Here is a 26754-nt window from a genome sequence, read left to right on the forward strand (position 1 = left end):
CACCATATAAAACAACCCCGGCATCATCACCATATAAAACAGCCCTGGCATCATCACCATATAAACCAACCCTGGCAACACTTTCTTGGCTGCTTCTCCATCTCCTCATACCTCCATTGGAGTGTAGGTCACAGTGAAGATATTGTCCTTGTGAGGCTGCAGGACGCCTTGTAATGGAGTAACAGTGAACGCCGTACATTCATCTATTTTGTACTCCATATTAGTCATGTCCGATTGTTCCTCTGCTTGTGAAGCATCTACACGTGGCTTCACTATCTGCCAGTAGAATGGAAGCTCCACATGCCTGAAAACCATTGGGGAAATAGGAAAATTAGTAATCAATAAGCTTAGTCACATCAGTAATTACATTTCCACATCACAACCTTGTAGATATACAGTACATCGGTGCTTAAAAGTTTGTGACATACAGAATTTTTCATATTTCTGCATAACTTTAACCTAGAACTCCATCCAAGTCCTAAAAGTAGATAACGAGAAGCAAATCAAACAAATGAGTCAAAAATATTGGACTCTTTTTTTCAAAGAAGAAAATGATCCTATATCACACGATTGAGGGCAAAAGTATGTGAACCTATATAGTTAGCAAATACTTTGAAGTTGAATTTAAAGAGATGGCAATCAAGTATGAGGGGTGAGTGGATAATGCTTTATTTCAAGAATGGGGATCTATCAAGGACCGATCTTAACAACATAAGTTGGTGGAAGAATATCATGGCACAAACAGGGGATTTCTGAGGAGCTTAAAAGAGATGTTGTTGCTCTTCAGGTTGGAAAATGTTACAAAACTATATCTAGAGAGCTTGGACCACACCAATCCACAATTAGATTGTGTACAAATGGAGGAGATACAAGACCATCATTACCCTCCAGGAGTGGTCAACCAACAAAAATCACGCAAAGAACATTGTGTATAATAGTCCGGGAAGTCATAAAGGAACCAAATACAACCTCTAAGCAACTAAAGGATTCTCTACAGAACCTAACTTTAATGTTCAGGAGTCCACCAACGGGGGGAACGCTAAACAACAATGATGTCCATTACAAAATTGCAAGAATAATGGAACCCTTCTCCAAAAAGAACATTGCTGCTCGTCTGCAGTTTGCGAAAGATCACCTGGACAAGCCGGAAGGCTATTAAAACTATGATTTGTGAACGGATGAGATCAAAATAGAGCCTTTTGGGTTTAATGAGAAGCCTTATGTTTTAAGAAAGAAAAACAGTATAGCATTAAAGCCAAATATCATCTGTGAAACGCGGTAATGGTATTATCATGGTTTGGGCCTTTTTTGCGTCAAAAACTGATCTTGTCTTCCAAGCCACTCAATAGCTTATACCAGTAAAAAAAAGACAGCGAAAAATGTCTAAGAAGATGGTGAAAAAGATACTTCAGGAAAAGCCTGCGTTTCTCTGAAACCTCTTCCTTTTGCTGAAATTCACAGGTACTAAAAGATGTCGAGTGCATATAACCTAGAGGGTGCACACTGCAAAATAGTCAGTACCCCATGGACATGGAAGGATTTCACTAGATAGAATTGGATAAATGTACTCACGTTGTATTTCGGACGCTGATGCTCTTCTGTTCTGTAGAATGTAAGTTTGTACTTGGGAACTGCACTAAATGTTCGGCAGAAGGATTGCTAATCTCAGCAGGTGTACCCTTGTCCTCACTGACAGGTACCAGCTGCAACCCAACAAGTTGTCCATATCCTTGACAAAAAGTATGAGGATAGTCAGTATATACAGGACCATAAGACACATTGTCACGACTCTGTTGTCGGCTGTCACCAAGACCGGGAGCTCCTTCTCTGTCCATAACTCTAGGGGCACTCTAGCTCGCCCTGTTCCCTGGATTACTTCTGACGGTGAAGATGCCAGGGCCACGTACCTTGCCTTAGCTCTTGAATCTGCCCTCTGTCTGTACCCTTCCCCCACCCAGGGATGAGAGGAGTAGTAGTGTACTGTAATACACCAACCAGACTAACAAGGTAATACTGACAAGGATAAAGGAAAATACCAATCATATAAATATACACACATATAACAGAGGAATGCACCGGGGAGTGGAGAATGGGGTTAAACCAAAGTAGAAGAAAGGGAATTATCACACCCTCAAAACCTAGCAACAGTTACAAATAAATCCACCAAACGCCTAGTCATCTGCCTCCTCTCTGTCACAGTAAACCCGTGACACATATGTGGTACAAAAGAAGGTATTCATTTATAACCCACCTGTTAAAGTGATATCCTTGACTTGGCAATTATCACACACAATTGTAAAAACCTGACTGTGTGTTTCTGAAGATAAAGGGAAAAATACAACCTGGAAAAAAGCCACATAAATAATATGATTCTAATAAATAATAGCTTAAGATATTGAAAATGTATTTTATGCACTTGTCACTGACCTCGATAATAATTTCTTGTCCAGGGTATAATTCAAACATGACAGGTCGGATGCAAAACGGTACTTGCTCCACAAATCCTGCATTGGCCACAGTCTAAACATAAAAAACATAAATTAGGTTATGTTTATTGGAAGATCACTAATGTTATAAACAAATTTCAGGATTTTGATTTTCCAGGAAATATTATGACAGTATTTTTAAAGGAGTTTCCAGGTTTACATTTGTATGGCATAGGCATTCTTACTTAGAACTGGCCACTCCAGTGTTTCCAGTGTTTCCTCTATGCTGCTGCCTCTCCTCTTTGTTGACACGGCTGCAGCAATGATGTCACGACTACAGAACGTGACTGCTACAGCCAATCACTGGGCATCGACATGCACATGGACGCTGTGCCCAGTGATTGGCTGCAGTGTGCTGTAGTCATGATGTCACTGCAGCAGTCGAGTCAACAAAGATCGGGGTCAACAGCGCAATGGCACTAATTGTAATCTTAGGGGAAATCTTTCTCTTTTTGGAGTGCCAAGTAGGAATATGGAAACCTACAAGCCTTGCAGTTCTCTCAGAATTTAAACCTGCAAATAGCCTCTTCAGGGAGGAAGAAGACAGGAACGACTAATGTCATCTCTTAGCAATCCTAAAAGTCAGTAGATGGCACTCGTGTTCCTGGCCTCTTCCTTTCTGAGCCCATTGGCAGGTAAGGTAAGTAGTGTGGACTTTCTTATTTTTACACAAAGAATCCAAATGTCATAAAAACAGTAAACCAAGGAAAACCCTTGAACTCTATGTGTTGCAGTGTGATAAGTCAATAGCAGGCTACGTCAAGACCTGGACAGGTGGATGAAGACATTGCCATTACATAATATCTTGGAATCTTGCCTTAGTGATATGATTTACTTTTCTTTATCACATACTGGGTAAATTATGAGTAGCGATTTAATATATTTAGAAAGTCCTCAAAGCTACAATCATGAAAATTTAAAAGAACAGAAGGTGATCTCCAGTACTTAGCTGGAAGAATAGCAATTTCTCAGGTTCCTACCCGAACAGCTGTTGCCTTTAGTACCCTTCTGCTAAGACTTGTGGAGCGCCCCCAGACGCAGGGCCACAGGTTTCTCGGTACCGGTCCTCTCTGGCTCAGTTCTGGGAATGTCACGGTGGCTGGACCCGGTCCGTGACCCTGCTAAGGGGCGTCCAATAAAAGGGATGATGAAAGTCAGCTAATGCTTCGTGACGCCACCTGTGGTATTCGGCCAGGGAGACCGACACTGCTTGGGGTCCACTGGGGTGATGTGATGACAGCTAGATGGTAAACCTTCCCACAGGTGAAGTATGTCCCTAGGGCTTCCCGATAATGTAGATGGCGATGGTGTGAGGTGCAGTCAATAACGAGGACACAGGGTTGCAGTCTCTTTACCTCTTTACTGAAGGCTTCAGGATCCTCAATCCAGAGCACTGTTAACAGGGCTGTCTGAGACCGGCCGGTCCGATGGCACATCCAGAGTTCCATTTGCAGGTGGAAATCGTGGCCTACCACTAGCGCCTGTGTGTTGTAGTGCTTCCCTGCTGAGCATTCGGCATAGTCCTCACAACTTCTGTTCTCGTTCTTTCTAGTTCTTTCTCGTTCTTTCTATTCTCTGTCCCCAAGGTTTGTTATGGCTAGGACGCACCCGTTTGACGGGAAGGCTCGGAGCTATTCTGAGACCCTAGAGACGCCCCTCTCCATGTTTGCCCCCTATGTCTTCTTAGGTGATGTATGTTAGACAGCCAACCTATAATTAACTGTCCTGCGGTATTTGAAGTAAGGCATAAAGTCAGTTACTTCCTCGGTGTTCCGGTCACCGGCTACGCGCCTCAGTAGGATGTTGCCGTTCTCGAGGCACGACTCCTAATGGCTCTCCTTTGTGCTTTGATCTCGTTTCTCACTGTCCACAATATCCTTTGCTTCGTGTCCTTTCTTTAGATGCCGCCGCAGGCTCTGTAACGTTCTATCCTTGTCGCTAGGTGCCTGCCAGGTTCCCACGCCTGACAGGGACCCCCCTAAATCTTCCCCGCAACACCCCCTGCCACGGGATGTTGCCTGGATAAAACCCAGTCAGCTTCTCACTAACTTCCTATCCAACCCCTAGTTTTACCAGTGTGAGGAGTGGCCTAATAAATAAAACCTTTTGCTCCCCCTAGTGGCCGGAGTGTGAAGTGTACTGTGTGCTGGTGATACCTGGTCAGATGAACTCCTTTAGTGCCATCAGACGTACCATCACTCCCCTTAGTGGCAGAGCAATACTACTGCAACTACCAGGTCTCTGGGGCGCTGCACTTGCATCGTTAGATGTGAAGGTAAGAGCTCCACAGATATGTGGACTGCAGACTAAGTAGTGGCGCTATGGAAAAGAAGACCAGACTCAGGAGGCTTATACCCCGCAGGGGGAGTGAGCTGTGCCCTGGCAGGGGCGTTCTAGCTTAGCCGACATTGGCAGAACAAAACTAGTGACCAATGGCAGCCCTATTGAAGGTCTGACCTCTTCCAGAGCATACCGGGATGACCCACAAGGCATCTGTATGGAGCTGTAAGAAACAGGTAGAGCTGCACAGCTCTGACTACATCAGATTGTGTAAGGACCGCTCAGGGAGATGAAAGACAACATAACTAAAGGAAGGTAAGGAGAGTAACCTAACAAAACCCAGGAAAAGACAGGTTGACCCATGTCTGCTTCCAATGTGACACTAAGCTAAACTATATAGTTGGGTCTCAACCGGCCACATGTAGTCTTTGGGGAGGAGTCAGCTTTTTTTCTAAGATGTATTCTGAGTGTCAGCCTCCAGGAGGCAGCATAATACCCATGGTTCCTGTGTTCCTTAATGAAGCATCTCACAAATAAAGTTACATGAAGTTATAATTAACAATTTTAAAACTTACTCTAAAATTTGCTGGGGGCCATACAGTCTTAGGCATAATGCAGAACTTCCCACGACTTAAACCTTCATTTCTGCAGAGCCATTCGATGAGCTTCACTCCACCAACCAAGCAAGGTCCACAATCCAGAGTCCGGGGCACTGTATGAGACACAACCAATTTGTGAATAGATGAAAAGAAAACTGCTATAACTAAAAATCTACATTTTCAATGCTACATTATCTATCAAGTGATCCACAGACAAGAAGCAAAGTAGGGTTTACAAAGAGTTCTAAAAATGGATGTCATTGAGATAATCCATTTTGTTAGTAGGATTCCTTTGAGAATGAATGGACTACAGACTGTGTTGAATGTTTACCTGTCGTGCCCTGGATGCGGGACTCCCGCCATAGCAAGGGCAGTACCCAAGTGTGGCCCTGTAGTAATGAACCCCAGCCATTTCCTATGCATTTCAACCTCTTAGCATAGGCTTCATCAGGAGAAGATGTAACAATAGGGTAAGTATAATTATAGGTTCAATGAGTAGTGCAATGACACTAAGTAGTCAAGAATGAGCATATTGGGTAGTATCCCCTATAGTGTGCCTGACAGCTTGAAGAGCAAGTGTGATATTGCAATCATTTCTGCAATTACCAGTCATACAGTTGTAGTAACAAATCAGACATGGGCCCACAGCTGTTTTGAAGACCCCTCTATTCCCCCATGTAATCGTGTTGCAGATTAGACACTGGGAGTCAAAACGACCCTCACCCACATTCCTAATCTCTTAAATACTGCTGTCATGATTGACAGAAGCATGTACAAGATTAAATGGTTGTGATCCGAGCTAGGTCTGATCACAGCAGTTGCTCTTGGTTGTCAGCTGAGAAAAACAGCCAGCAACCACTTTGTATGTAGCAGGCTCAGCTCCTGAGGTTGCGCCATAAAGTAAGTGCATAAATGTACAGTGGATGTCACTAAGCAGTTAATTAATAATGAGTTAAAGATACATGACCTGATTCATTACTTGTGATCTATTGAAGTCAATTATCTTTTATTGTCATGTTGAATTTGCTGACTTTTTTTTTACCTAAATTCTTCAACATGGTGCATGTGGTTCATAAATTCGGTGTAAAATAAGAAATGCCCTTTATTTTTGCACATTTTCAGCACCAAAAGTCGCAAATTCTTTGAAAAGTGCACAAAATCGAAAAAAAACTCCTCCAGAAACCTAACTCCAGGGGAAGAATGGAGTAAGATGTGACATAAAAAAATGGGACATTTGGCAAAAGTCGCATGTCATGAATATATCTACAACATCTGGATAAGCAAAGTTGTCAAGAAAAAAAAAATAAGAAAAGACTTAAAAAAGAAAGACAACTTAAAAGTAGCAAAACATATAGAGCATAAGGTGCAAATACTAAGGCCACCAAAAAGAAGCAAAATACTGCAGGAAACTGGAGAAACAGCAATGGTGAATAGAAGTGAATACGGATTTAAAGAACGGAAACCGAAGTATTGGACACTAGTGGGACAAGTCAACATTTAGTTCCAGTAGGGAAGAATTTCTTGCTTCCTGGCTTTGCCCTGTGGAGTTTTATAGTACTGTAATCTTCATTATATCTATTTTTTTAGTGTAAGGGAAACAAGGTGCAGGATAATGTCACGGAGTTTTGTACATTGATCATTTATGAAAGCTTTCGTCCTACAAATGTACAGCACAGGTATGTAATCCTGCTTCGTGACTGGAGGGAAATAGTGAAAACATAAATTAGGTTCCATAATAAAACCAATTTGGTTCATTTAACATATTCAGAATTATATTGATGCAGTTTACGATGATGAGCATAGTTTAAATCTGGCGCAAATCATCTCTAAATAATTCTTATAGGGCTGAGGTGGCGCAGCTCTGGGAACTAGTTTTACTGATCTGTCACTCAGCCTGACAGGTTTACAGCTGGACCCAGAGCAGAAGGGAAAAAGCGGTTCTGATCTGCTCATCCAGAGTCTCCAAGCGTTTCGGATTATGTTTCTGACATGCTGACAGATACCAGTAGAGCACAGAGACTGGGGAATCACAGAGCCTCTTTTTTCCTGCTCTGTTTCCTGCTGTAAACCTGCCATCCTGAGTGAGGAGATCAGTTATTGTAATTCCCATTGCTGCTCCTCAGCCTGATGGGAGCTATATAGTAACTCGGGGACATGTTCTTTGAACAGCATTTCTTCATGCGTGCCTAGGACAGGTTGCAGCAATAAATAGGTGACAGCAGTCATCTTGGATTACTTCTCAGAGAACCCCCTTTAATAGTAAATCATTATATTATATTATATTATGAATTGCTTGATTGGGTATAATTAGCATTACCTGTGAGTATTGGAGGAGGTCTCCTTGCTTCAATAGGTACTAAGACAGGATACGGAGCCTGAGTTTCTACCAGTATAAAATCCTCAAAATCTGCCAGCGAATCAGGAACAAACCGTACAGTATAATGGCAGCTCATTCCTGGCGCTACAATCCCTCCTTCTCCTGGAAACTTTCCTGAATGAACAAAAACAAATAAAACTTTACATCCAGTGATTATTTATATCGGCATAATATATTCACCATTTCACTTTTCTAGATAGAGTTAGATAACTATGAAAAGTCTAATTTAGTGAAAACATCCCACACACACATACAGTATATATACACATATATACGGTATGTGATTTTTTTCACTAAATTTGTCTGTTCATATTTATATCTATACATATATATATGTTTATATACATATTTATGAAACAATCGCGGAGGCAGCACACCAATTAACAAAATAAAAAGAAAAGCCAATTTTTTGATAGCCCATTGTGATAACATCTTGATTCATAGTGTGAACTGTTCGCAATCAGTTCATCAACTACACGTGAAGGATATTTAAAGGTGCAACACAACAGTAATTCTACACCATTATCTATAGAATTCATATAAAGTGCAAATCATATTGATTTTTATATTCTACATGTGGATCATTAAATAACTTACTGCATTTCATATTAAAACTATTTCCCACATAGCGCTGAACAAGACGTCCCAGACATGCGCAGGGTGATTTTCAGAATGCCAGATTCAGCGCTATTTGGGAAACAGTGTAATTTGAACTGGGGTGATTCATTTACCTTAATCAATTATCCAGGAATTTTACCAGTGAAAGTTGAGTGAAGAATTAACATATGATTTCTTTTCACTGCTTCAGACACTTCTGTGCACTCCGCCACCTAAAGTGTGTTTTCTAACCATCTATCCTTACATCTTAACCACTTTTGTAATTTCCTTTATTACACAACACCCCATCTACCTAATTTCTAAATGTGTTTTTTACTGCACTTCCTGTGACATTTCATTTGAGGGGAGTCTTAAAAGTGATGTCACAGGAGGCTGGGGCTGCACTCACTCCCTGCAGTGTCCATTGCCCCTCCTGGAATGGGATGTCACAGGGGGCAGCGCTGCAGTCACTCACTAGTGTCTGGCATCGCTGCCCACTTTGAAGATGTCATGGATCCTAGGTGATGGACACTGTGGCATTTATGAGAGCAGTGCCTGCTCCTTGCTTCTAACTCCAACACCGCCGTAGCATTTAACTGAAAGAAAATGTCGTCAGGGGTTGGAGCTAGAAGCAGTGAGTGACAACAGCTTCTAGCACCACCCTCAAATGAACCATCATCAGGGGGTGGTGCTGGTGTCCCTCACAGCTTACAGCATCACACCCTAATGACGACTCGTTTCACGCCGGTGATAGAAGCTGTGGTGTAGCGCTGGTGTCCCTCACTGCTTCTAGCTCCACCTGATGTTGTCTTCATTTACAGAAGCTATGACAGTGGAGACAGAAGTAGGGAATCAGCGCTGCACTCACATCTCAACAACAGTATCCAGGATGTCTTCAGAGGGCGCAGTGATGCAAGAAACTAGTAACTTCAACCTACCACCCTGTGACATCCTGGTCCAGGAGGGGCAATGGACACTGCAGGGAGTGAGTGCAGCCCCAGCCTCCTGTGACATCACTTTTAAGACTCCCCTCAAATGAAATGTCACAGGAAGTGCAGTAAAAAACACATTTAGAAATTAGGTAGGTAGGAAAAAGTGTAGGGTGTTGTGTAATAAAGGAAATTACAAAAGTGGTTATGGTGTAAGGATAGTTATTTTGCTTTAATTATTGTATTGTTAACATTGTTACTTATGACTGTTGTGCTTGAAATTGTTAAACTGTAAAGCGCTGCGGAATATGTTAGTGCTATATAAAGATTATTATTATTATTAGTTAGACAATATGTTTTTGCTGCCGGACAACACCTTTCCATATTCCCAATTATTTGTCTGTGTGAACATGCTGGAGATCACCCAATGAATAAACAAAATGCTGGTTCAACAAGTGATCAGATCTCTTATGCTGACAAATAAATCAGTGTTAACCGCTGCACATTACCCGTACAAATAGAGGATGTGCAGCTCATAACATGGTACTGTATGGGGTCAGAATGATCGGATTAGTGATATTTTTGACCCCATTACTGTTTGTAAGCTTGTGTAAAGAGGCCAGCAAACGAGTGCCAAACAAGTTGAATGTGGTCGAATGGCTAATGTTTATATCATTTCTGATTACTTCTCATTGCTTGGTGAAGACTATTTTTTCCTGCAAGGCAAAAAAGCTAACAATGGAGAGATACTGAGTTAGTAGAGGATGGTGTGGACTTTTAGCTCAGAATAACAGCAGTAACTCGGGACTAGTGAAGAATAGGTGACTCCACTTATTATGTTGGATTATTGTATACTGTTACATGCTGTAAAACATTATTCATAGAAATTCATTGATCTGTAGTCACGTGAGACTTATACATGACTTCCCCTTGCAAAATAAGAAAGGGTGGACATACTGTACTTTGGAAAAGGTTGTTTTTGCATAGAAAACCCCCTTTTAAAATGTGACTGTCCTCACTGCTTTAGCAAGTGAAGTAACGACCTGCAGGGCATGTAGTATTACATGGTGCCCAGTCAGGTAAATGGTGGTCCATGTAGTCCACATACGGCTCGAATCCGGCAGGATGGGACCTGCTTCTACAGAGCGTCTCCTTCTTTTGGCTCATGTTAGGTCATATGAACAAAGACTGTCTTTATACGACACCACCTTTAAGAAACGAACCCTTTTTCAATAAATACCGTAGTTTGCCTAATGTTTAGAAAGATGCAAAAATACAATCAATCATATTTGAACGACAGTTGTCAAACAGTGAAATGAGGAAACACAAGGAAAACGCCAAGCTAAGTATAGCCACTATTCACCTACAATGCCAAATATTGCTCAAGACAAAATATTGGGCAATTGAAATTAAACTTTTTTCTCTTACTGGAGAGAAGGTAAGGTCTATTGTGAGCGTTGTTGGCACAGGAACCTTTTTCTATCCATAATCACTGTAAATTATGCCTGTACTATGATAGTGCTAGGGAGCTAATAAACGAAGAAACATGCAAGCTCGGATAAGGAGAGTGTGCATGCTTACTTCATTAGGGGGCTGAAGACAAGCTGCTACCGCACAACTCAGGGGTTCTTAAAAACCAGCATGATGAGTTCTCACTTACCCCGACATCTGTAATCAGGTTACTCCATTGCAGTGTTTCCCACATCCAGTCCTCACGGCGTCCAACAGATCATGGTTTAAGGATTTCCTTAGTATTGAACAGGTGTTGGAATTATTACCAAGCACCAGAACAGGCCGCTCACCTGTGCAATACTAAGGAGAGCCTGAAAACAAGATCTGTTGGGGGCCGTGTGGATGGATTAGCGAAACGCTGCTCTAATGTGTATAGACAGCAATGGTGTCATTTACTCACTAAGATTACCAACCATCCTCTGTTTCCCTGCACTTCTCCTATGTGCAGAGGCAAAGCTACATCTTCCAGCAGCCTGGGAGTGCGGTCAGTTCGGGGTTACTATGACACTGTCAATCTTCAGAACAACCCTTTAAGTACTCGAATTCGGGGCAATTTTTACAGGATCTGACACTGTGCGAAGAAACATTGATAACCGTCAGCTGAATGTTACCAACAGTAATTTATTCTGCAACACCAGTCACATAACTTGGAATAAGAACCTCCTCAAAATCATGAAAAATCCAGATGATAACAACTAAGGACATGGAATATTAATGCTACCTGTTAACAATTCATTACACAGGATTAATATACATGTTGTCAAACCTGTCTGCTGCCTTACCAAGGCCTACAGAGAAGTACGGAGTTGATGGAGGGATCACCCTGACATGGCGACTTGATGCAGTCATATTTCTCAGCTCCACCGTCATCTATATGTGAGAGAAGGAGACTAATTAGCTCTATTTTCTGATAACAATCAAATCTCAATATAACTTACACCATTCCTTAATGCATAATAAATAACATTTTCATAGGCATAATAATAAGTCAGAAAAATCAGATCCTCATTACATGTTTTTAGAAAACTGACCACTGACCATAAATAGTTTTAAATATTACCCGATGGAAAAGGAGCTTAAACCTCGTACGTACAGATATGCCGTACCCCACCTATGGGTCCTGCATTTATCACTAGAACAGAACCCGGTAGCCTGCCATCCAGGAATAAGGCCGTCCATGCATCACCTTTCATTTGAGTTCCGGAAATTGCACACTTGCCATACGTATGCGGTCTCCTCCCCCGAGGTTCAAAATGGAGTCCAGTACTCATGACGGATGTTGGTCCCAAAGGTAGGACGTGCAGCTATCAGACATTTATGGCATTTCCAGGAGATACAAATAAATGTGTGAGTGGGAATACCCCATGAAGATTTTAATTTGTGAAAGTTTAGCCTTGGACTTTTAGATGTAAAGGGTATAGTATAGATATTTCTAAATAACATTAATGGTATAATCACAACATCCAATCAGTGTTTGTCATTTTGCAGCAAAGATTAACTCCTTTCCGACATATGACATATTGGTACATCATATTTCGAGTCTACTTCTTTGACGCGGGAACTGAGCCAACATCTTTCTTGGCAGATGATAACTGTATTATTCTGCCATCATCTGCTTCTAACAGCCGCAAATGGAGCAGAGCTCCGCTCGCAGCTGTTAACATGGTGAATGCCACTGTCATTTCCTAACAGTATTTACAGTGTGCAGCCCGGTGCATGCGCTGCTCTCGTCGTGCACAACCCTATCTGCAATGTGACTGCAGGGCGCCGATGGGTTGCCATCACAACTGAGGGTCTGCTGAAGACCCTCTTGCCTGTCATGATGGTACTCCCATGAAAGGCAACCTGCGACTGGTGTTTATAGGAGACTGTGAATTTTACTATATACAGCAATAGTATTTTTTTATATAGTACAAGCAATAGTGTAATCACAGGTTGAAGTCCCCCAAGAGTACAGCAAAATATAGTAAAAATCCCCCCAAAAAGTTTTTAAAAATCTAAAAAAAAATATATAAAAATTCTAAACACTCACTTTTCCCTATTAAAAAAAATAAAGACATGTGGTATCTCCACTTCTGTAAATGTCCAATCTATCAAATTATAACATTAATTGTCAAATAGAAACAATCAGCTCATCATGGAAAAGAGGAATCCTCGATGAATGGATAAATCCATTGGTATGGCAAAGGGTCAAGCAGGAAATAAATGTGCACAAATCCAGCAAGGGGAATCCTTGCTGGATTTTTGCACAATTATTTTCCCCCTATAAAATTAATTAACCTGTTTGGTAAATGTCATAAGGAGAAATAAATCAGATCAGTACTATGATTTTTCGAACACCACAAAAAATATGCAATAAGAACCAATCATAACATGGTATCTATCCCAAAATGATATCAAATAAAAACATGTTGACCCAGTTTATACATTACCTCCTACATGTCTTAATTGCATTCAAAAGTACATGTTATACATGGCGCAAGCAAATAACCTACTTCATATATCTGTCCAACATTATATTCGGGGAAGAACACAACGGGAGGGTTAGCCAGGAACACTGGTATTGGCTCATTTGTATCACTGAAAAAAATGGAAAAAGAATCCATTGATCATTTTTAGTGATTAGCGAACATGCTCAGGTGTTATCCGAGCATGCTCGGGTGCTAACCGAATGACTTCGGCGTGCTCAAAAAATATGTTCGAGTCCTGGCGGCTTCATGTCTCGTGGCTGTTCGACAGCAGCAACACATGTCGGGATTGTCTGTTTGTTCAAACAGCCGCGAGACATAAAGCCTCAGGGACTCAGATATGCCACTCTCTTTTTATTTTACGGACACATTTACAGACCCCACTTATAATGAATTAACACTATGTAGGAAATCACCACCATTTAGGCACCCTTCAATGACTAGGAAATGTCTTACTGCTCCTCGATCACTCTGTTCTTCCCAGAAATTAACATTTCCCTTTTCTTTGTTGGGAGAATAAGAGACCGTCCTCCATGCTGACTGTTTGGTGGTAAAAACCGGGGATTTTTAAGGAAATTGTGTCTCTTTTCTAGCCGGCACAGACGGGCTCGCTCAGCCTCTCTTTCTTCCGCACTCATCTCCACCTTCTGTAATCTTTTCTTTGATGATCTAGACTTCTGGAAAGATATAAAGGGATTTTCTGCACAGACTTCGAAATTAATCTGAATGTGTTTCTAAAATCTAGCATGTACTAAGTATATAAGATCGAATATGGCGAGACTGAGCAACATAGACTAGGCATCATCATTTGTTGCCAGGCCAGTGCACCTAAATTGTTCTTTGTATATTTAGATAAAAGCATTTTAATAGTAATATTTCATAAAAAGAATGTGTGACTGTTTGGCTTCTGCAGCCTATATTAATCACAGTATACAGCAGATTCCAGAAAAAAAGTTAATAGTGAATCAATCAGTAAGCTCATCTGTCAGACATTTTTGTAACCCTTACCTCTCTTCTCCTGAAAAATCTTCTAAGATGAATTATCACCAGTTAAAAGTTAAACTTCAATGTGGTGATAAAGGTTACAAGGTGCTGCCCGATGAGCTCACTAACGGTGTAAAAAATGTTTAAAATAACACTTTTTTTTACGCTGATACGTTTATGGGGCATTTTTTTTCTACTGGAACGTGTACCTAATGTTATTTTATGTGGATTTTTCTGTATAAAAGCCCACATAAAGAAATATTTTGGAGTGCTTTTTTTTTTTATTTTTTTAATATGGTTTTTGGGTGCAGTGTTTTTCGATGGGTGTTTTCTTTTGGCCTCAACTGTTTCAGAAATTAGGCTTAAAGTGGGTTTTTTAAAGCACGGCTGCAGTGGAGCTTTTTTTCAGCGCTGGAGTGGTGCTTCTAATGTAAGGTCTCTGACACTAGTTTACAACTTACACACCGGCGTCTTCACCTTTTTTCACGTCGCTCCAGTCCCGCGGCGCCATTTTGTGACTGGCTGGAAATCAGAAGATACGTCACAAGCTCTCAATGCAAATCTATAACAGCCAGAAAGAAGCCAGAAGAAGGATCTCATAGATTTGCATTAAGAAAGTGACCTCCGACTCCCACCGGTAAAGACTGGAGCGATCTGACAGGTCACAAACTGCTGGAGACCATCCGAAGTGGCAGCGATAGACGGAGAAGACAGCGGCGGGTGCTAGTTCTGTGTTCTGCATTACTAGGGTGACATTTACCGTACTTGGCTTCCTTTGACTTATATTTTCAGAGCTAGATAATGATGATGATAAAGTCAAGCTGGATATCGAGGCTTCTACCAGACCCTTAGGCGAGGTTTTTGGAGGTGAAGGGTCACTGTATCCATTATCCACGGGGCTTCTGGAAACATGTTGGTGAAAACTGAATGTCTCCTTATATAAAGAAGGCTCAGATAATCCTAAAATACAACAGCATAGGAGATAGAATTGGTCAACTGGTTAGCACCCCATGATAGTAAATTTATCATGAGACAGGTGCACTACTCTTTATGAACCCAAATGTGAGGTCTCTGTATATCTTGATCAGGTGGTAGGAAGATGTGACTGCTGCAGCCAATCACTAGACAGTAATTGGCTGCAGAAGTCATATCCCGTCCCTAATGTAACGGGAAGCTTGGAGACCAGGGCTCCAGGTAAAGTGCAAGAAAAGAGGCCTGGGATTGCTAGACAATTATATATGTTTTATTCTTACACCACCATTAAATTGATGGACAACCCCTTTAAGCCTTGACTCGTATGGCATATTCTTTGGTTTAAAGGTGTTTTTTTTTGCAGAAGGCACATACCTCTAGGAGCTCTAGTAATGGCCTGCGTGTCTGTGATGTAATCGTCGGGACAGATGAGTTTGTGCTTCTTCAGGAGGTCGTTATCGACACACCATCTAAAATAGGATTCAACTATGAAGAATAAATTATAAGTTAATTCATAAAGTATTGTATACAATGCCGTTTATTTTTGCTTTTTTTGTGTAGAGTCAAATAATTGAAACATGTCATCCACAAAAAATATTTTAAGGGAGCCTGTCAACACCAAATGACTGTTCAAAACAAGCCCAGACTTTTATAAAGGGACATAGCCCTAATAAAAATTGTACATTTAATGTCCAAATCCATTGCTGGATTTGGCCAAATAAGTTATTTCTTACATATGCTAATGAATTGCTCTATTCACCCTTTGTGTGGCCGATCAGTTCAATGTGCCTTCCCAATTACTTGTTTTCCATCTATCTTTGCCCTCCCCTGATCCCTGTAAAGCCAGAGCTGTCGATCACGGAAGATGAAGGAGGAGATGGGCAGAGAAGAAGCAGCTGGGGAGGTGCAGCAAGCAGCTCATTAGCATATTTGAAAAAAACAACAATTTTTAGCAAATGTAGAAAATAAATTGGACACTAAAGAAATGATTTTTTAAAGGAATGTCGTTTAGAAGGTGATGTGCTTAGGTGACCAGTTGTTTGTGCTGACAGACACCCTTCCAGCTATCGCTTATTGGTGATATTACACTCTTTACAGTACGGCGAGTACTAAGCCCCAGATTTATAGCTCAGCAATCTGCATTCTGTATTCTTAAATCATATTCCTGTAATGATTCCGAGCAGCCTGTGCAATGGAAAAGTGAGAAGACCAACGATACATGGATACCCAAACGTTTACATTTTACTTTTAACAATCTCCACTGTATGTACTCATACCGGGCTCTCCACTGAGCATGACATTGAGATTTGTATCACAATCCCCAAAAAACAGGATCTTGATGCAAACCCCTATAGCAATTCACTTCAATAAAGATGGAGACAATGTGGCACTGAGTGGTCTCCATCCCGGAAGTATTAGACTTTTTCAGCCATGCACAAGAACATGGCGGACCATATGCATGCTTGAAAAAAAAAAGAATATTTCCAGGAAGGAAGCCAGGCAAGGTCCAAAGTGTCCGTCAACTCCTACCGGCTCCATTTGGGCTCAATTACTGTTCCTATCAGAATCCTGCATTTTGCAGATTCTGACAGAGGCCCCGACATTGTGCTAAGCACTGCACGTGTGTGAACCAAGCCTAACACTTATGACCAGGCACACTTTCCCACAAGTTTGCAAATAGGAACAGCCCTGAGACATTTGGCTGCTCTTATATTTTACATATTCATCAAAAGCTTCAATAGTTATCTTCTCACATCACACAATAGCCCCGCTGTCCTCTGCAGAGGCACCAGAAGTCAAGAGATCTTCATTAACGTGTCCCTGGCTTGTTCTTTTTTACCTGGAGGTAATCCCAGGATTTGGAATGAGTCTCCAGCTTCATTCTTCAGACAGTCTAGCATCCGCTCCTCTTCAGCAGTTGCTCGAGCGCGTGCCTGGATGATGTGACGTTCCACCTTGTCACACTCCGCCATTCTGCTGTCATATTCTGTACGAATCTGCAGGCACAGAAACAAAAGTAGTGAAATGGAATGAAACAATCCATGAAACGTTACACATGTTAATTAGTAATTGCAACATCTAATTTACTAATCTCTACAAAAACTAATAGCATTAAGATTTATATTACAATAATAAGTATTTTATTATTATTATTTATTATTATTATAGCGCCATTTAATCCATAGTGCTATACATGTGGGGAGGGGTATACATAATAAAACAAGTACAATAATCTTGAACAATACAAGTCACAACTGGTACAGGAGGAGAGAGGACCCTGCCCGCGAGGGCTCACAATCTACAAGGGATGGGTGAGGATACAGTAGGTGAGAAAATAGCTGGTTGAGCAGCGGTTTGGTCGATCGGTGGTTACTGCAGGTTGTAGGCTTGCCGGAAGAGGTAGGTCTTCAGGTTATTTTTGAAGGTTTCGATGGTAGGTGAGAGTCTGATGTGTTGTGGTACAGGGTTCCAGAGTAGGGGTGATACGCGAGAGAAATCTTGTATACGATTGTGGGAAGAGGAGATAAGAGGGGATTAGAGAAGGAGATCTTGTGAGGATCGGAGGTTGCGTGCAGGAAATTACCGGGAGACGAGGTCACAGATGTATGGAGGAGACAGGTTGTGGATGGCTTTGTATGTCATGGTTAACGTTTCTCCTTATGGAGAGTGACATACCAGCTGGCACTCTCCATAAGCAGAAACGTTACCCCTTAGACCCCAGTCCAGAGCCTCTCACCTAGCCAAATCAGTTCTCATGCTTCGCACTGACGAGGGCCAACAGCCCGAAACACCGTGTCTGCGAATCGAGATACTGATTTGGCTTTTATCCTAAGTCATATTGCACGACTCGTTAAAGAGTTGATTGTGACTTGTAGGATCGCTACTTCCAATAGGTGGCGCTATAGAGTTAAGTCCTCTTTTTCTCAGAAGAGGCAATTTGCATATTTAATTTCCCATAGGAGCATTGCAAGGCGAATAAGTCTCCTTACCTTGACAAGCCAGCTGGTATATCTAATACCAACCACTTAGTTTGGATGTGCGTTTTTTACTGTCTGCAGACATTAATTATCTGAACACCATCTATCGCCCTCTGTGTTCATGTTTGTTTTTATGCTTCTGGGGATCTAGTTTCTTCCTTAGTACAGCACCACCTATGTCTAGCGGCAGGGGTTCCTATTATGATCCGGTGACCTTGGAGCAGCATGAAAACTTTCACTGGAGTAGGTGGTAACTATACTGACCGCAAATCCTGATCTTAACACCGCAACTAGAAGTAGCCGTGGGGTGTACCTAACAAGCCCTAGACACCCCGTCACAGCCGGAGGACTAGATACCCCTATAGATGGAAATAGGAATACTACCTTGCCTCAGAGCAGAACCCCAAAGGATAGGCAGCCCCCCACAAATATTGGCTGTGAGTAGGAGAGGAAAGACAAACACAGGCAGAAAACAGGATTTAGCACAAGAGGCCACTCTAGCTAAAATAGGAAAGGATAGAACAGAGTCCTGTGCGGTCAGTATTAAAACCCTTCCAAAAATATCCACAGCAGATTATACAAAAAATTCCTCCATCTAACTAAAGACGTGGAACGTATATCTGCAACTCCAGAGACTCCTACACTCAGAGCAGGAATACAATCAAAAAACAAGCACACAGCTTGTGTGCCATAGAAAAAGAAACAGACACTTATCTTTGCTGAATTGGCAGCTAAGCAGGAGAAGCCAGCCAGAGATCCAACACTTCCCAAGAAACATTGACAACTGGCAAGGACTAATGAGTCCTGCAAACCTAAATACCCCAGTCAGAATTGCAATCAGCAGATACACCTGTCCAGGACTGCAGGCCAGGGACAACGGCATTACCACCTACAACCACCGGAGGGAGCCCAAAAGCAGAATTCACAACAGGTTCCTGCAGTCTGTGGGTAGAGGATCTCACTAGTGGCTGCAGGGCACATTAGGGCCCTTAGGGTCAGCCATCATGAAGCGGGGGTGCCATAATGCTCCCCCCTAGGGTGTCTACCTCCGCAGCTAGGTAGGGTCATGTCTAGGTGCTTGTCTAGGGTCTTCTAGTATCACCCATTAGATGTTTTTTTGGGTTGAACACTTTTTTGTTTTGTTGTTTGTCCCTACGGGTGGTATGGTTTGCCTTTATTTTAACAATAAAAGTTCTTTATAGCTACAGGGTATTTACATGATTTTTGCTTTTTGAACCCTATTCATATCTATTTTGGAGTCTTAATATGTTTAAAAGTGGCAAAAAAAAAATATTGCAAAATGTGGAATCCACAGCAAATGATCAGAAATAAAACATGACATAAAGTTCAGGTTCAAATCCACAAAATATTCTAAAATTTGCGTCTTTTTTTGTGAAACCCCACGCATTGTATACTTTCTATTACAACAAATATGGCGTGTCTTTACAGGTTCATAATGTTCAGGGGATAACAATTACCTGCTTCAGTTCCTCTACAAATTTTTGATGGTAAGGGTTGTCACCTCCCTTTGACCGGATCAGGTTGGCTCCTGTGTCTTTACCAATAACCTCTCCAGTATATTCATTTTTGAAGAGACTTGTTAATAAATGAGATATATCCTGTGAAGAAGAGAAAAAATAAAAATATTAATAAACCTTACAAGTAATCAGAAACTAATTATCCAAACTGTTTCATCGGCAGTCTAGCTTAGGTGGACTATCGGAGCTAGCACGCGACATTGGCTCAATCAGGGCATTTAGACACAGAACTACACTACTCAAAAAAAATCAGGGAACACTAAAATCCCACATCCTAGATATCACTGAATGAAATATTCCAGTTGTAAATCTTTATTCATTACATAGTGGAATGTGTTGAGAACAATAAAACCTAAAAATGATCAACGTAAATCACAATTAATATCCCACGAAGGTCTGGAGTTGGAATGTTGCTCAAAATCAAAGTGGAAAATGAAGTTACAGGCTGATCCAACTTCAGTGGAAATGCCTCAAGACAAGGAAATGATGCTCAGTAGTGTGTGTGGCCTCCACGTGCCTGTATGATCTCCCTACAACGCCAGGGCATGCTCCTGATGAGGCACGGATGGTCTCCTGAGGGATCTCCTCCCAGACCTGGACTAAAGCATCCGCCAACTCCTGGACAGTCTGTGGTGCAACGTGACGTTGGTGGATGGTGCGAGACATGATGTCCCAGATGTGTTCAATCAGATTCAGGTCTGGGGAACGGGCGGGCCAGTCCATAGCTTCAATGCCTTCATCTTGCAGGAACTGCTGACTCACTCCAGCCACACAGGTCTGGAATTCTCCTGCATTAGGAGGAACCAAGGGCCAACCGCACCAGCATATGGTCTCACAAGGGGTCTGAGGATCTCATCTCGGTACCTAATGGCAGTCAGGCTACCTCTGGCGAGCACATGCAGGGCTGTGCGGCCCTCTAAAGAAATGCCACCCCACACCATTACTGACCCACTGCTAAACCGGTCATGCTGAAGGATGTTGCAGGCAGCAGATCGCTCTCCACGGTGTCTCCAGACTCTGTCACGTCTGTCACCTGTGCACAGTGTGAACCTGCTTTCATGTGAAGAGCACAGGGTGCCAGTGGTGAATTTGCAAATCCTGGTGTTCTGTGGCAAATGCCAAGCGTCCTGCACAGTGTTGGGCTGTGAGCCCAACCCCCATCTATGGACGTCGGGCACTCAGACCATCCTCATGGAGTCGGTTTCTATCCGTTTGTGCAGACACATGTACATTTGTGGCCTGCTGGAGGTCATTTTGCAGGCTTTGGCAGTGCTCCTCCTGTTTCTCCTTGCACAAAGGCTGAGGTAGTGGACCTGCTGCTGAGTTGTTGCCCTCCTACTGCCCCCTCCACATCTGGGGTATGGGCCTGTCTCCTGGTAGCGCCTCCAGCCTCTGGACACTATGCTGAAAGACACAGCAAACCTTGCCACAACTCGCATTGATGTGCCATCTTGGATGAGCTGACCTACATGAGCCACTTGTGTGGGTTGTAGAGTCCATCTCATGCTACCACGAGTGTGAAAGCACAACCAGCATTCAAAAGTGACCAAAACATCAGCCAGAAAGCTTTGGTACTGAGATGTGGTCTGTGGTCCCCACCTGCAGAACCACTCCTTTATTGAGTGTGTCTTGATAATTGGCCAGTAATTTCCATCTGTTGTCTATTCCATTTGCACAACAGCATGTGAAATTGATTGTCAAACAGTGTTGCTTCCTAAGTGGACAGTTTGATTTACTTGGAGTTATATTCTGCTAAGTGTTCCCTTTATTTTTTTAAGCAGTGTACTTTAGCTGAATAAATACTTACAGGGTGAATTACCGCGCACGGCTGCTGTCACCTTTTTCCGACGGTCCCATAAACAATGAATGGAGCGAAGCTCAAGCATGCACACCTCCACTCCTTTCATGGCCATTCCCAGGTTCCAGAGCCCCAACTCAGGATCTCCGGCGGACTCAGTGGTCTGACCGCAGAAATTAGAGAAATAGTCCCTGGAGATAATTTAATATTTAGGGAAAAACCCTTTAGGTAACCGCTCAATCTAATGTAGCAGCAGTATATCAACTTTAACTTGCAGCGCAACACTTGAACCTTTAAAAAGGAGGGATAACTCACTATTGCTTGGCCTTTCCTTCACAAACCCACTGAGCTTCTCATTGTCCCTATAAGTCCCACCAGTGCATTTTCGCTACGTGACTCAATTCCACAGCCCAGATTGACCCAAAAATTGTTTTCATGTCTCACAGTCTCGCAGCGTCCCACACTAATTTACCGTACTTTCCAGCTACATCACTCAGGCCTGTGGGCCGCTACACATGGGACCCTTAATGTCCCAGTCTTTTAGGCTATGTTTACATATGGAGAAAAATTTCGGCTGTGGATTTGTCCGAAAATCGGAAGGATGCAGCAATAAAATTTGTAACAAAATCTGCATGTACCACAGATTGAGCAGTAGATTTCAGCCTACTGCATACGAAGTATTGAATAGCTGAAATCCGCTGTGAAAATTTGCTCAATTATCAGCATCCTATAGATCTGAAATTTTGTAGAATGCTATGATTGCTGCCAACATATGTGAATTGGGTTTTGAACGCTCCATTTATTTGTACTGTATTGTAAATTGTTGCAAATTTGTGGTGTGGAATCCAAAGAGAATCCTGAAATGAAGTAATGGGAAACAAAGATGCTTAAAAGGTTAATCAACTCCCATCGAAAAAGTGCACACCTCCCTGGAAATGAGGCTGTCGGCATCATTTATTCCCTTCTCTTACAGAATTATACCTGAGTCTTTTCAGAAGAAGGCTTTGGTCGGTACATAGCAGGGTCTGGGGACAGGTTGATTCTTGGAAGAACCTCATCTGTCGTCATCTTGTCTTTGTACCAAGGACCTGAAATTTCTAAATAGCAAAACAAACTTGTTTCATATTATTATTTATTGGTTTTGTGATTTATTAAATACTTTATTGTATAGGTCATCAGTATGAGATTGTTGGGGGTCCGATACCCGGCATACTCACTGATCAGCTGAACTCTGCTCCGGCAGCTGCCAGAAATAGGCGATGTACACAGCAGCCTGAAACATTGCTGAGTGGTCACTGGCAAGTACTGAGTTTTATCTTCCATTCAAGTAAATGGGAGCTAAAGAGCAGTATTCATCAGCAGCAAGTAAATGGGAGCTAAAGAGCAGTATTCATCACCAACAAGTAAATGGGAGCTAAAGAGCAGTATTCATCAGCAGCAAGTAAATGGGAGCTAAAGAGCAGTATTCATCACCAACAAGTAAATGGGAGCTAAAGAGCAGTATTCATCAGCAGCAAGTAAATGGGAGCTAAAGCGCAGTATTCATCAGCAGCAAGTAAATGGGAGCTAAAGTGCAGTATTCATCAGCTGCAAGTAAATGGGAGCTAAAGAGCAGTATTCATCACCAACAAGTAAATGGGAGCTAAAGAGCAGTATTCATCAGCAGCAAGTAAATGGGAGCTAAAGCGCAGTATTCATCAGCAGCAAGTAAATGGGAGCTAAAGTGCAGTATTCATCAGCTGCAAGTAAATGGGAGCTAAAGAGCAGTATTCCTCACCAACAAGTAAATGGGAGCTAAAGAGCAGTATTCATCACCAACAAGTAAATGGGAGCTAAAGAGCAGTATTCATCAGCAGCAAGTAAATGGGAGCTAAAGAGCAGTATTCATCACCAACAAGTAAATGGGAGCTAAAGAGCAGTATTCATCAGCAGCAAGTAAATGGGAGCTAAAGAGCAGTATTCATCAGCAGCAAGTAAATGGGAGCTAAAGAGCAGTATTCATCAGCAGCAAGTAAATGGGAGCTAAAGTGCAGTATTCATCAGCTGCAAGTAAATGGGAGCTAAAGAGCAGTATTCCTCACCAACAAGTAAATGGGAGCTAAAGAGCAGTATTCATCAGCAGCAAGTAAATGGGAGGTAAAGCACAGTATTCATCATCAGCAAGTAAATGGGAGCTAAAAAGCAGTATTCATCAGCAGCAAGTAAATGGGAGCTAAAGTGCAGTATTCATCAGCAGCAAGTAAATGGGAGCTAAAGTGCAGTATTCATCAGCAGCAAGTAAATGGGAGCTAAAGAGCAGTATTCATCAGCAGCAAGTAAATGGGAGCTAAAGTGCAGTATTCATCAGCAGCAAGTAAATGGGAGCTACAGCGCAGTATTCATCAGCAGCAAGTAAATGGGAGCTAAAGTGCAGTATTCATCAGCTGCAAGTAAATGGGAGCTAAAGAGCAGTATTCCTCACCAACAAGTAAATGGGAGCTAAAGAGCAGTATTCATCAGCAGCAAGTAAATGGGAGCTGAAGCACAGTATTCATCATCAGCAAGTAAATGGGAGCTAAAAAGCAGTATTCATCAGCAGCAAGTAAATGGGAGCTAAAGTGCAGTATTCATCAGCAGCTAGTAAATGGGAGCTAAAGAGCAGTATTCATCAGCAGCAAGTAAATGGGAGCTAAAGAGCAGTATTCATCAGCAGCAAGTAAATTGGAGGTAAAGAGCAGTATTCATCAGCAGCTAGTAAATGGCAGATAAAGCACAGTATTCATCAGCAGTAAATGGGAGATAAACTGAGGTATTCATCAACAGTAAGAAAATGGGAGATAAAGAGCACTATTTATTATCAGCACGTAAATGGCAGATAAAGAGCACTATTCATCAGCAGCAAGTAAATAGCAGATAAAGAGCATTATTCATCAGCAGCAAGTAAATCACAGATAAAGAGCAGTATTTGTCAGCAAGTAAATGGCAGATAAAGAGCAGTAGTCATCAGCAGCAAGTAAATGGGAGATAAAGCGCAATATTCATCAGCAGCAAGTAAATGGGAGATAGAGCACTATTCATCAGCAGCAAGTAAATGGCAAATAAAGAGCATTATTCATCAGCAGCAAGTAAATCACAGATAAAGAGCTATATTCGTCAGCAAGTAAATGGCAGATAAAGAGCAGTAGTCATCAGCAGCAAGTAAATGGGAGATAAAGCACAATTTTCATCAGCAGCAAGTAAATGGGAGATAAAGCACAGTATTCATCAGCAGCAAGTAAATGACAGATAAACAGCATTATTCATCAGCAGCAAGTAAATGGGAGATAAAGAGCACTATTCGTCAGCAGCAAGTAAATGGGAGATAAAGTGCAGAAGGCCACTAAGCAATGTATAGAGTGGCTATGCTCCGCCCAGTACACTGTTTATATCCAACTGATGCCAGATATTTCAGCTGACCAGTGAGGGTGTCGAGCATTGGACCCCAATCGATCTCATATTAACGGCCTACGTTATAGAAAGGTCACCAAAGTACTGGACAACCCCTTGAAACAGAAGAATCACACATAAAGACTACCAATTTACCCAACAAAAATTCTAGCGAATTCAAATCATGTCCCTGAAATCTGACTAGATAAGTCCCAACAACTGAAAGCTGTGTGGTATTATGTGCTGCCGGCCTTTGGCTACAGGTTTACAGTCACTCTATGTGACTCCTCACAGCGTGTAGGGATTCTCTGGTGCTGGCAGCGTGTATGCAAGCTGGTGATTTCCATACTTCCAGCCACAATCCAACTATGTCCGGCCTTGTACAATTGATCGAGGCCGCACCCATCTAGTCGGCACTTGACCGCATGTATGCAAATCACATAGTTGTGGTTGCACCGTTTGGATTTTATAAGATCATTATTTCCCTGCACTAAACTTTATTTTGCCCATAAATCATTCCGGATGAGCTCAGAAAAAGACAGATAGAAGAGTTCCCCACTCCCCATCAGAGAATGGGCCGACTGACAGCCTTCTGCAGCCGGCAGCGCGAGGCTTGGGCTAGAGAATACAAACTCTTTGCAACATTTTTAACGAAACCCAATAACAAAAATGATTTTTAGCCCCAATTATATATATTGGCATAAGAAAAAAAATTGTCAGCCAAGGTGGACAACCCCTTATAAGGTTCTGTTCACATGCTCGCAGTTTGTAGTAGTGGACCGCTTATGGCCCAGATGTGCGGGGGGGGGGGGGGGTGGTGTTTACCAACAGTGTTTCCTCAGTTTTTCCTCAGAGACACAGGTGGAGGTTTCCCAAACTTCCAGTAAATGGAGAAAAACAGACAGAACCTTCATTGCATTATTTAGGGGTCTGCAAATCTGACCAATGTATAATATGTCTCTGTTTCTTTTGGGGGGGAGACCATTGATCAGCAAAAATCTCCTGATATTTCTTCAATAACCTCATTATGGATAATAAGCCAGAGTGCTGTCAATGAAAACCACTAAGGGCTCGTGTGGATCTCGGCCTGATCATGGACCACTAATACATGGGGAGGCCATGGTGGGAGGCCATGGTGGTCTCCTGATCTGAGGGTGACAGCCTCATAGAAATACCCGCGTGTGTCTGTATGAGCCCTAATACCACAGGTATGTACAGGAAGCTGCGGCCATTTTTACCAGCACTGACACATCTGTTTCCTTTGTATGAAAAAAAAAATTCCAAGCTTCTCCTACCCATTAGGCCGGCGTCACACTTGCGAGTTTTACGGACGTAAGAGCGCAGAATCTACGTCCGTAAAACTCGCAAAAAATACGGCACAATTATTCTCTATGCCCCTGCTCCTATTTGCCGTATTTTACTGATCAGTATTATACGGCTTTCTACGGCCGTACAAAATCGCAGCATGCTGCGTTTGTCACCGTACTGCGCAAGAAATACGCCAATGAAAGTCTATGGAAGCGTGAAAAATACGGATTACACACGGACAAGCAGTGTGACTTGCGAGAAATACGCAGCGCTGTTAGAGAGAAAAGCCGGCAATTCAGTGCGGTGTACAGTAAAATCACACTGACAGCTTACAGTCCAATAGGTAGAATAAATGTGTACACATAGAATAGGTATATATATATATATATATGTCAGTGAGACACATATATGTATATATATTAATATTTTTTCCAGCGCTATACAGCTTGAAAGCCGGTAATTCCAATACCGGCTTTTTCTTTCTCCTTCCTAAAACCCGACATGATTTGAGACATGGTTTACA

General features: G+C 42.1%; 2 protein-coding genes across 2 annotated transcripts in view; one reads left to right on the plus strand and one right to left on the minus strand.

Annotated features, from left to right (window-relative positions):
- The window catches only part of DLEC1 (DLEC1 cilia and flagella associated protein), a 76907-nt gene extending 54298 nt beyond the window's left edge, over positions 1–22609 (minus strand). Inside the window, exons 1-14 of the mRNA XM_069729800.1 lie at positions 22500–22609; positions 19661–19801; positions 17045–17201; positions 15580–15690; positions 14993–15192; positions 13705–13925; positions 13276–13360; positions 11563–11650; positions 7683–7856; positions 5342–5478; positions 2428–2520; positions 2252–2342; positions 1573–1729; positions 112–304 (exon numbers count right to left, since the gene is read on the minus strand). Of these exons, the coding sequence (XP_069585901.1) occupies positions 112–304; positions 1573–1729; positions 2252–2342; positions 2428–2520; positions 5342–5478; positions 7683–7856; positions 11563–11650; positions 13276–13360; positions 13705–13925; positions 14993–15192; positions 15580–15690; positions 17045–17201; positions 19661–19801; positions 22500–22586 (1935 nt within the window). The 5' untranslated portion in view covers positions 22587–22609. The remainder of the gene's footprint in view (positions 1–111; positions 305–1572; positions 1730–2251; positions 2343–2427; positions 2521–5341; positions 5479–7682; positions 7857–11562; positions 11651–13275; positions 13361–13704; positions 13926–14992; positions 15193–15579; positions 15691–17044; positions 17202–19660; positions 19802–22499) is intronic.
- Positions 22610–24141: 1532 nt separating this feature from the next.
- LOC138643307 (PAX-interacting protein 1-like) overlaps positions 24142–26754 on the plus strand; it is a 38979-nt gene continuing 36366 nt past the window's right edge. Inside the window, exon 1 of the mRNA XM_069732236.1 lies at positions 24142–24213. Coding sequence (XP_069588337.1) covers positions 24142–24213 — 72 coding nt within the window. The remainder of the gene's footprint in view (positions 24214–26754) is intronic.

Source organism: Ranitomeya imitator, chromosome 6, assembly GCF_032444005.1.
Source record: "Ranitomeya imitator isolate aRanImi1 chromosome 6, aRanImi1.pri, whole genome shotgun sequence".
Lineage (NCBI taxonomy): Eukaryota > Metazoa > Chordata > Amphibia > Anura > Dendrobatidae > Ranitomeya > Ranitomeya imitator.